A 12080-nucleotide genomic window follows, 5' to 3' on the forward strand; every position below is an offset into this window, starting at 1 on the left:
CCTGCAGTGCAGGTCACAAGTATTAGGTTATTGGGTCAAAAGTATAAATAATATAGATGTTAGCTCTTAATTAAATAGTTGAGCTTTAAAAGACCTTGTAACTAGCTAAATTCACCTCAGTTTTCTCACTTCTGGCTTAACAGCTAGAAGTGTTGGAAATCTCTCTGTACTTTGAATAAGAGTTAATAAACAACAAAGTCCAAACAAAAAAAAAAAATGTCTCTTAAGCATTCAATCCTAACTCTCAGTGAAGGCAGAAGAAAAAAGCTAACCACTTTCAATAATTAATGTTTTTAAACTTCTCAATCAAAAACACTCAAGAGGAGAGTCACCTGCTTGGGCACTGTGGCTCTGCATTGCCTCAGGGACAGCACCCTGTTGTCACCTGGCTGTAAATGGTGCCCACAGTAAATTACATTTAAAATCCCATCCACTGTGCCATTACCAGCTTGGCTGTGGTTAACCAGAGCCACAGCATCCTTCTCTGAAACAGTGGTGGGAGTTTTGCACCACTTAATTAGTGGTTTGTCTTGGTCTCTTCTGTCTTCTCCCAGAGCCAGGATTAAAAAATACACGAAGGAAATGAATTTTCTTGTGTTTAGGCTTGGTTGTTTATTAAATCTTATCAAAAAGTACAGAGAGTTCAGCAAAACTTCTAGCTACCAGCTAAAAGTGAGCAAAATGGAGAGAGATCCAGCTGCTACAAGGTCTCTTAAAGCTAAATGGTCCAACAGAGAGTTAGCACCTATATTATTTATACTTTTAACCCAATAACTAAATTCCCATGACCCTCAGTGCAGCACTGTCTAACCAGAAACCACTACCTGAAATAATGAAGAAGGAAGATGGATAGTGTTGAGGAAGATGAATCAGGAAAACATTACAAATATGATGGCCTGGCAAAAGATTTTGAGAATATGGAAACTATAAGCGAGATTAAAATAAAAGCCATCTTTGAAATACCAAACCTTAGTTACTGAACAATTAAAAAACAACAGTACAGCCAACTGAAAGTAATCCCTTCTTGATTAAACAATTCCCTCTGCTTGCAGACAGGTCCAAGGGTCAAAGAAGACCCTACTAGCTTAATAGAAAAAGTCCAAAAAGTATTTTTTAGGGTTTAAAGTGTAACACAGTATGGTAATGCAATAATTCTTTTAAGCTGTATGTAAATGCTATAGGAGTTGTATTGTGTAATAGATTGGTTAGTAAAAATTATAATATTCAACACAGAAAAGAAATTATAGTATGGTTACGGAAACCTCTTTCTCTTGCCCTTCCTTTTACTATTGCTTTTATTTTCTTAGCTCTTTACTCTTACTCCCTCAGTCTTCTTCTTCCTCTTGCTCTCTTGCTCTTACAGGCCTGCTCCAAGCTGCAGCTGGCAGCTCCAAGCGGGGCCCTTTCACCCACGCCCTTTGCAATAAACCACAAGTTCCAAAACTTAACTTCAAAAATCTCCTGTCTCCGTCCGTCCCGACCGTCCTACCCCACCGACGCTCCTACAAACACTGAAAGAGACAACATCCAAAATCCTCCACCTTGTCCCATACCTATTACTATATGGTAAAAGCCCCAAATTCCAAACCTTACACCATGTGAAATCACCCACTTCTATTTAACTCCACACCTGCGATTTCAACTCCATCACTCAAATCTGGAAGCCTTCTCCAAGGCCTCAAGTCAAAAGCAGTGTTCTCCAGGGGGTCGGTGCCAGAAAGCACAGAAAGCTCAAGCCCGCAGGTTTTTGGGGTGCAGCAGCTCCCCAGGCCGTGCGAGGTGGGGAGCAGTACCTCGTTGATGGCCAGCTGCTCGCCGCCGCCCCCGGGGTGGCCGTAGCGGTGGTTGGAGCTGCGGAATTCCTCGTACAGATCCTCCTCGCTCCCCACATCGTCCGTCAGGGCTGTCTTGTCCAGAGCTCCGTCGGTGATCACTGCAACGGCAAAACGCACAGATTGGCACAGAGCACGCTCTTGTGAAGGCTGGAGGGAGCCCAGAGGCGTGGGCAGAACCAGGGGAATATGGAAAACTGCATATGGAGCCTCTCCACGTTACTCTGAGGTGACCTGGACCACTGGTGTCTAAAATGCAATTCCATCTTTTCAAGAGAAAGAATTAAGGGGTTGCAGCCTGTTGCTAAGCTAAGGGTGGGTCTTTTGGAACCGTGCACGTCCCCCTGTAACTCTCCTGTCCTGATCAAACCCAGGGACTCCACGATCCTAAACCCTTATACCATCTGTGAGCCGGGTTCCCTCCTCACACTGGTGCTATTCAGTATTTAAGGGATGCTTTCTGGGGGTGTCCAATTGCAAAAGACAGTAAACAGTACTTTGTCTTTGAGTAGGAACAGGAGGAAGGAGGGGAAATAAAACAACAATTGACACGGGCAGTCCTCCAGGAGCTCAGCAGCACTGAGCCAGGATAGGAGCTCACTGGGGCCAGGGGCACTGTAATGCAGCATAAAGGGAAAAAAGACAGGGAAACTACAGAGGAAATTTTGGGGCAGAATTCCACCCTCACGCATGCCTATGTTTCAGAGAATTTTCCTCCACTTGTGTTTTACCCCCATAAAGGATTGTGTCTTTGTCTAGACTGGAGAATACGATTTTAAAAAGTTAGCCAACTGCTGCACGTTGCAAAGAAAAGATCAAACAAGAATAGGAAAACAAGATCTGAAAAATTGTGCAGGGCAATGATGACACAAACATGGTTTTATTAGGACCTTGCTGTGTTGACAGGAAACTGGACTAGGTAATAGCAGCTCGTGTCTGCCACTTCATACCTTGAGGATTAGAATTTACCAAATCCTATCAAAAAGAAGTCTCAGCCTTTGGGAAAAACATTCACTTTCCTCTTTGTCCACACACTTATTTGAGAATCCTTTTTGAAATCTAAAAGGGTGCTTGCTCCAGAATTATGCATTATTACCACAGGAAAGGTGGTATCCATTCTGCTCAGCACAGCTCCAAACAAACTACAGATAATGGAGGGTTCACAGCCTGCAGCTACAACAAACACTGAAGTCTCAAGCCTGAGAGAAATAAAAATGTGGCATTTTTACTCCATGCACAGAAGAAAGTGTCTCTTCATGGGCAGAATCTTTTGCCTAAAGTCTCCTTGAGGTATAAGCAAATGCCCTTCAGTGGCATGTAGGTAGTGTCATTGATCCCATCCCTCTACTGGTTATTGAACATGAACTTTCTGCTCTCAAATCTGTGAAAAATGACAGTGATTAAAGAAAACACTTGCTGACATATTCACCTGGATTAGCAACTGCTTGGGCAGCAGTTTCCATGACAAAGCAGTGGGCTTCACAAAGATTTCTATGCAAGTACCTACACAGACATGATGCAGAAAACAGCTGACAAAAATAGGAATTTTAGTTCAGGGGACTTGACACAGCTACAGGAGTAGAACTGAATGGAAACACAGACATTACTATCAACACTTCTGGCAACAGTCTTGGCTGTGCAAGTTACATGATGTTACCCTCCAAATTTTTGCAGAACAGGTGAAAAAATCTTTTGAGCTTGACCTCGTAGAGCTTTAATAGCTAGTGACTCATGAACCTCGTCTTGAGCCCTCATTTCTCTTCACAATGCAAGGGAAATCTTCTTATCACTTTATGCACCTAATTGTGCCATTGGGTCAAAAAGAGCACCCTATGGTTCATTAGATTTCATTACCTGAAACCAAAGCTGCACCACAATACACTGAACAAAGTTCTGACAGAAGCTACAGCCAGATCTGCAGAGCTTGTCCTCATCAACACTTTGAGTTCATGGGAAGGTTTGTTAAGGCTGCACCACCTGATCACTTCTATTAACAGTGAGGCATAAATTCAGTGTAGCAGCTATCAGTTCAATGCAGTGACCTGACATCAAAATGACAAGTATGAGCTATTTTTAAACTAACTACTTGCTTGTTTATGCTTTGAATTCAATAAATAGGCACAACACAGCAAAGATTGTCTGAAGCTGGAGCTCCACTTGGCACTGATGGCAATTGAGGACACAGAGGTGCATATGAGCTTATGATTAAAGCAGAATTTTCTGTGGAAGTATGGAACTACCCAACCATTCAACTTTAAGTGATATTTCACAAAAAAACCCAAGCATTCCCCTAGCTTTGCTCTGACACCTCACATCGTTCATTATATGGAAATTCTGCGCTGAATATGTGCAGCAGTATAGATTGCATATAAAGCAATTCTGGGGTTAAGACCCAGTCTATTAATATAAAACTCAAAACCAGCTGGAATACCACTGATATGATAATTTCACACAGAGTTACCGTGGTTGGAACTTTTAAAACTAAACTTAGGCCATTAAAGGTATCGCTTTTTGCTCATACACTGTCTGAAAAGCCTTTGACTGATAGTAATGAACAGCTTTCAGTGTGGTATAAACAAATGAGAAATGTTTTTCAAGAACAAATAAAAATAAATCATTTATAAGAAGCAAGTCAGCAGTCACTTAATTCAAAACTCTTCTGCTGCCCTCTGATCTCATTCTTTTCCCTTATTTTACACATGGCTTCAGTGCTTTTCACTTACGTGTCTTCTCCTATTTTCACTGCTAAAAGTAACCTTCAGCTTGAAAAATGTTCATTGGCATCATTAAAGCTTTTGTTTTTTGCCTCCACATTTTCCTATTTGTTCTCTGATCTGTGCTTAGATGAAAAAGCAAAAGCTCCAGGGAGGTATTTATCTGTGTTACTTAAAATGCTCTATACCTCTGCTAAGTGCCTTGAAAGCTGTGCTTGCTTTTACTAGAGATCTGTTTTTCCTCTCTGATCTTACCAAGCTCATCAATTCTCTGCTGTCTCAAGACCTGCTGCTGCATTTGGGATTAGATTTCCTTAAAAAAAAACTTAAAACGTCCTCATAGACATATTGCACCAAAATTTCACTTCATAAGCATGAGAAAGTTCTCAATCCTTGAGGGGAAATGGCCCAAGATAGCCATTACACGTTTTCCTGAACTAAGGCTGAAGGGAAGAATTAAATTAATGAAAAATAAGAATTTGCTCTGAAGCAGGTTAGATGAAAGACATGACCGCAAATAAATAAAATAGTAGTCTGGAATGGTGACCCAATGCACTAGAAAACCATCAAGGAAGTAGGAGAACTAAGGCTTTTTAGTGTAGGAACTGACTTATTGTGCAAAGCATAAACTAGGTCAAGTAGAAAAGAAGCAAGCACTATACAAAAATCTTAGAAGACAAGTTAGCAGAGATTGCTGGAACAGCCTATCAGCCTCCCCAACAGCACAGCACTGGCTGGACAGGCTGCTCTTAAACTGCACAGTGGCTAATTCAGATCTTTATTTCTGCCACCTCCGAGTGCTCATGTCTGTCTAACACTGAAATTCAGTGGCACAGTGATGCCTGGCTCCTCTGAAACACTGACCTGACCTGACCTGCCCCTCCCTGGCAGTCAGGCCACGCCAAAGAACAATGTTCTGTCAAAAAGTAAAGCCAAGCATCAATTAACTCAAGCAGATTTCTTCACATTTTATACCTCTGTCCTGAGAAATTTCACTAAATATGGCAACAAATCCCATACACGGGAACAGAGGGAGGGGGAGTCACCAACATTTAGTACTACAGCCAATACGTACAAGAACTAAAACTGTTTCATGCTGCTGTTAGTCCTAGCCCAAGCTTGGGATTTATGTCATTACAGTACAAAAGCAGATGGATAATTCTAGCAAGAGCAGCTCACAAAAGAACACCACACAAACTGGATGTGTGATACTACAGATAAAGTATCAAAAACCCTGACTCCATGAAGAATTATCTGCAGGATGTGAAGCTTTGAAGGTCATACAGAACATGTCAGTGGAAACAGTGATCGGCACGGGTGGTCTGTGTGCCTGAGCAGGCAGCACTTGGGCTGCATTCACTGACAAAAGGGAAGGGTTCTGTGCAAATCAAGTGAAGACTGATCAAGATGGTCCAGGGAAGGGCTCACCCTGCTTACACCTCCCTACAGAGTTTGGAATGCAGGTGTGAGCAGGCAGTAGTGGGAAGGGTCCTGGCCTGGCTCTGGCTTGTGCCTCTACCTTGCTGAAAGGTGATGCCAAGCAACTCTAAGAGATACCTGTGCACAGGTCCAGAGCTCTCCACGTCACCAGAAAGCCTCTGGAGCTGTGGCCAGTTCTGTGGCTTCACAGAGAAGAGCATCCTGTGCCCAGAGGGAGAGACAAGCCACAGCTGAACAATTCATTGCCACCCTGCCAGTGCAACTGCATCCTGTTTAGAGGTGAATTGGGATAATTGGAAGTCAGCTGCCTGCATGGTGGGATTTTCACAACCAAGCCCAGATGACGCTGGAGAACAAACCAGCCAGGCTGCCCTGGGGCAGCCTCAGTCTTCACCACCAACAGAGATGGCAGAGAGGGGAAAACATAGAGAAAAGGTTTTGTGTTGTTCATCACACTGGTGGGAAGGTGAAGTTGGAATTAGATGATCTTCTGGAGATCTCAAACAATAACTGTAGTCCAGAGTTAAGACTAATGTCACCTAGTACAGGTCAAGCAGTTCCACACATCTGTGCTCTGCTTCTCTCTTAAAGGATGGACCTGCCTCATTCCAAGTGCCAGGGATTAGTGAACACAAGTTGCTGTTGAACAATCAAACAAATAAGAAGCTCAAACAAAAACCCAAACCAAAATAATGCCAAAAAAACCCCATACATTTACTACCATTAGGAAAAAAAAAAAGTAATATAATCCCGCCCTCTCACTGGAAAGTTATTCTCACAGAGTAAATGTCTAGAATAGTTTCCTCAGAGGAGCTGGATACTACAGCCCCAAATTCAGCACAGCCTCTTAACAGAGCTCTCTCAAATTCACAGAGGTTTATGTCTCAGCTGGAATAAGTCCCAGCAGCTCCCCAGTGGCAAGGAGCTCCAGACGTGTGTCTGGGTCACAAGCCTGAACAATGACCCACGACAAGGAAAATGGGCTAGAGGCATTTTCCCAAAATGTTGGTTATCTGTTTTTACTTGACTTACAGTCCACAGCTTTTAGGGGTAAGGCTGGGACAGGAATCTGTGATGATTACCAACAGCTTAGAAAGCCAAGATCATCCATAGTTTATTAAAAGCACATTATATTGACAAAGGGAACAAGTTTTCTGTATTTGAATTCTCTCTTTCAAGTGTGCTTTTTCCACATCCACCCATTTCGTTTGTCTCTGTACCATTTACATTTAAAATAATTCACCAAAACAACAGTAGGAGGCTGATTTACACTCACAGAGCAAATTAATTCAGAGCTAACAACATCATCCCCTCTGCCTCACTGAGCAGAGATTGCTGTGGTTGTGTGCAGCCCACAGCAAAGCGCAGTGCAGCTGCTGGAGGAAGCACTTTCAAGAGATTTAAGATGATAAAAAAGTGAATGGCATGCACAGGGTTGGGAACCAAACCCAGACTACAGTGCCCAGGCGAGAAGAGCCCCCCAACCCTCCTCTTCAGCCATTTGGGATTGCTAAACCCCTGTCTCCTTCAAAACAGTGCTGCAGCTCCATCAGTCCTGCTCTCAATTATGTGCTTCATTTATCAGATGCTTGGTCCAGGAGGTCCCTCTGCAGCTGCCACAGTGAGATCCATCAGACTGATGTCATCCCACTCCTGCCCCAGCAGTGCAATTCTCCAGCTCTTACTGTGCTGATGGACCCTCTCCCATCATCCTGCCTACGGCTGTGGGCCAGTTTAACAGGAACAGGGAAGTCAGGCGGGGAATTAGCAACAGGGGAGCAAGGACCAGTTAGGAGGAGCTTCATGAGGAGAAAAAAATGAAACAAAACAAAGCACCAAAACAAAACAGAAAATCACCAGGAATATCATCCTTCAAAACCAAGCCTAGAGAGCTGAGGTCCTTGTGATGACATTTCTGAGTAGGTAATGAAACCATGTTAAGCCAGTCTTTGAAGGAGAAACCACAGATTGGGAAGGAAAGACAGAAAATATTTATGTGGAGAAAGCAGGCTTCCTCCCCTCCATTGTAAAGAAACATTAAGAACGGAAAGGATTCAACATAACAAAATTGAATTAACACTTTGGTATAGTGCCATAAACAGAATTTCTTTTGTAAATGAAGCCAGTTCCTAATTAGCTGAGGTAAAGAGCAAATCTGTGCTTGAATACAAAAAGGCCAGCTCTTCACTGGAAAACCAAGCACAGATCCTCTGTGGGTCTGCTGGGCACATCACCCAGGGTACCATTCATCAGCAATAATGCACTGAGCCACCCACTCAGGTTTCAAGAGTTTTTAAATCCCAATTAGAATCTAAATGACTTGCAGGGAGGCTTAAGGGAGTTCTCAGCTCTCTCGGGCAGCAGAGATAATTATGGGGAAGAGAGACGTGGATTATGAATGGCTCTGCAGCTCTGACTCCCACGTCACCACTTGCTATGCACTTGCAGCTTGTCCCACTTTGCCCTGGCACACCCAGGGCACAGAGCTGCTCCCAGCCCCTCCTGGCTCCTCAGGTGATGCCACAGCTGGGAAAGGGGGGGTGACTTAACTGGCTTTGAGGAAGAGTGGACATAATGGGAAAAACAGAGAGAGAAAAAACACATAAATATACTTTCTTCATCCAAAGCCTGCTCTTTTGTTGAAAAGTCCTTCTGTTGTACTGCACACAAACAGTAATTAATTAATTCACTGGCCTTGCTCCCACCACAGCTACTGACTTGGAAAAAAGCAAGCACATCCTCCTCCTCCTCCTCCTCCTCCTCCATGTATTTGCTGTTTATTTGCTCAGGTCTGATTATTCATCCATAGTGACTGTTTGCTCTCGTTTAGCAGATTAATGTCTCTGGAAACGCTATTTACTTTATGTCTGGACAACCCTGAACACAACAGGGGCCAATTTGAGTCCAGTCCTTTAAGCACTATCACAATCTAAGCATGAACTTAATGGCAGCAATCAAAGCTAGCAGACAAATCCTCTCCAGTATCCAGGCACATTCTTTACCATATCCTTGGTAGGGTGTGCAGGTTGGAATAGCTAGCATGTCATCTACTACCCCAAAAAGGAGTTTTTGTCATTGAAGTGATTGCAATTTAAAGGACTTTGGATGTGTGTGTGTGTCAAGGTGAAACATTCTACCATCACTTTTTGAATGTTTCCTCTGTGAAAGACTGAAATGATTGCTTTTCTCATTTCTATCAGCTAACAAGCACTGACATTCCAAACTCATGCAGAATTCTCACCTGCCCATTCCACTCTGCTGCTTAGCCCTGTGCCTGCTACACCTTGAGTAAAAATCAACCCCAGACCAAACTGCTCTCCCTTGATGCAAAAACCACTCCCAGCACCAAAGCTGCCCCTCCATCAGAGCAGAGCATCCCAAAATCCTGCCAGGCTGCTGGCTGGGGAACAGCATGTCAGCCACTGCCTGGTGGAGCGTGACCAGAGTCATCTCAGATCAGCAGTGTCCTCAGTGAGCCATCAGCTCACCTGCAAAGTGGAAAACGTTACATCCCCGTATCCATATCCGCCCATTCTTATCCAGAAGCGTAACAAAAACTGAGGAAATTCTAACAAAGGGGCCAGGAAACCAGAGCAATAGTTATTTACAGCAAGGCAGCACCTACTTCAGCAAACATAGGAGGTAAAAGCAGCATCAAAGAGTGTTAGTACAGCTGACAGGCCTGACAAAAATTGACTGGAAGAGATTTTGTCAATAAGATCCCAGGAATTTATTTGTTTTTATCTGTTTATTTTTAGAAGAGCATCAGCTCCAGATTTTAAAAACCTTATAGGCACATCCCACAAGCTGGAAGATCAGCAATGTGGAAAAAGAGACACACTGTTTATTTAAAAGATTATTCCCACAGACCCCCCTACAGGATCTCAACACTTGGTGCTACTTCAGTGCATGGTTACATGTGCATCATTCCTAGAATCACCTTTGGGCTTCTCTCAGCTTTTGTTTGCACAGATATCTGGAACTTGCCTGTGGGAACATGCAAACAAAGGAGCCACTTACTGAGTCTTATTGCTCTGCCTTCACTTAATCTGTGTTCATCTGAACCAAATCCCTGGTGCATACACCAACTTTCCCAAAATCTGTGTTTTAATGCTTTTTTTTCCTCTTCCAGAATGCAAATGAAAGATCCTTAAACAATACAGAGAAAACCAATATTTCTAGCCATCACCAGCCCTCAAATAAAGACTTTCAGTAGAAAATGTTCCCCCATTCTCACAGGAATTGTTGCTTCTCCTGCCTCTGCAGCTGCTTTCCAAAGACTTAATTGCTGATTTCTTCATGCAAGTGCTGTTATGTCCCAAATCTCACATTGTCCTTGTCTATTTTATTTCTATTGACTTAGCAATGATTTGCTTCACGTCTGAAACAACTTCCTCAGAGCACTCACAGGAGAGTGGTAGGAACCCAAGGACCATGGGCTCTCACAGAGCCTCCTTTCTTGTACCTGTTACTTTATTAAACAAAGGAAAGAATGCAAACATGCTGCAGAAAATTCTGGCTGACTTCTGTTTCCAAAGATTCTGCAGTTCTATTCTGTCTCTACATTCAAGCACACCCCCAAAAGACCAAGAGCTTGGAAGCCCAAGTCTTTGCTAGAGATTCTGTTGCCAAAAAGCAAAACATTTTCTTCAGTCTTAAGTCACAGTGTAGAAACAAGAAAATTCCACTACACAAGATCTTTTTAGCTACTGGCATGAAAAACACACTGTAAAGAATGGTTAAGATAATTTTTATGAACAATTGCCACTAGGATGTAAAACAATTCATATCACAATTGTCTCTAAAATGTTCCACTTGGTTATGCCAACTTTGCATGGAAACAAAACAGACACAGATCTTTCTTACAATGACATCATCCACATTATAACTTGAACGATGAAAGATGAAGAATTGTTTTCATAATAATTTAAAGCCTTGACAACGTGGCCACTTTGGTTAAGGCAAAACTAATACCAGAGCCTGGAGGAGGCTTGCAAGCCCCAGACTGGGCTGATGAGTGACACAGGCACTGGGCACGGGCTGTTTGCAGCAGTGTCAGCACAAAGAGCCTCTGCTGGCACTCGTGGAAGGCAGGCTCTTTATCCAAGTGTCTGAGGATGGGTTTAAGGAACTAACTTCGAACACTGCAGTTTGAAAAATGTGTCCTTTGGTTTTCCCCAGAATTCTGCATAAATGCCATAAATTTAGTCTTTATCTTGGTGAAGCTATCCAGGCTGACAAGTGGCTTATATCTATGACCTTGGACCACAGAAGGAATTAAAAATGAATGCCATGAGAAGACTTTCAATTGCTCTTGTGCATTATCAAGTATAAGTCTCAAGGGGCAGAAAGATTGTTTTGTTGACATTATTTTGCATGACCAGTCTTCATGTAATGCAACAACACATCTGGTTTCATACTGGGGATACAATATCTTCATTAAAAAATACTGTTAAAACTGCTTTACCTATAGGAAATCCCTCTGTCCCAGTTTATATTTTAAGCTGAGTTCTAAGAAAATCCCTGGGATGAAGCTACCAAATATTTCTGAGGGAAAAACAGAAAATCAAGGATTAATATTACTTACCTACAACTACCACAGTAGCTAAGGGGGCAGGCTTTTTGCAGCAGACATTTTAATCACATCATGCTACAATCAAGGAGTCAAAGCCAGGCTCTCAATTAGTCAGAGGAGTCCTTTACTGGTGTTTAGAACAAATTTGGGAGTTCAGCTCTGAGCAAAGCTATAGGACAGGTGCTGATCATGGCCAAATGCAATCCAGTTTTTATATTTGAGTAGAAAAAAAGACACAAAAGAATTGCCACTGGAAGATGGGTGCAGAATAGTAGGGCACCACTTCAGCCCAGGGACCTCATGGACAGAGACAAGGTGGAAATTTAAACCCACTCAGACATGGCATATTTACATCTTAGTTAGTGCAAACTTTGCTGCCAGAGCACAAGACTGACTGGTTCTAATAATCAATACCTGTGCTGAAGACCAGGTGTACAAACCAAGGAAAGAAGGTTGGAGCCCAGGGGTGCCCTGGATGGGTCTCCTGCCCTTGTGGCTTGGCTGGGGGTGTCCTTCACA

At 42.9% G+C, this 12080-nt stretch overlaps 1 protein-coding gene across 1 annotated transcript in view; it reads right to left on the bottom strand.

The window, feature by feature from the left end:
• ARHGEF4 (Rho guanine nucleotide exchange factor 4) overlaps positions 1 to 12080 on the bottom strand; it is a 117403-nt gene that overhangs the window by 43371 nt on the left and 61952 nt on the right. Inside the window, exon 4 of the mRNA XM_062498959.1 lies at positions 1794 to 1933. Within this exon, the coding sequence (XP_062354943.1) occupies positions 1794 to 1933 (140 nt within the window). The remainder of the gene's footprint in view (positions 1 to 1793; positions 1934 to 12080) is intronic.

Source organism: Cinclus cinclus, chromosome 10 (genome assembly GCF_963662255.1).
Source record: "Cinclus cinclus chromosome 10, bCinCin1.1, whole genome shotgun sequence".
Lineage (NCBI taxonomy): Eukaryota > Metazoa > Chordata > Aves > Passeriformes > Cinclidae > Cinclus > Cinclus cinclus.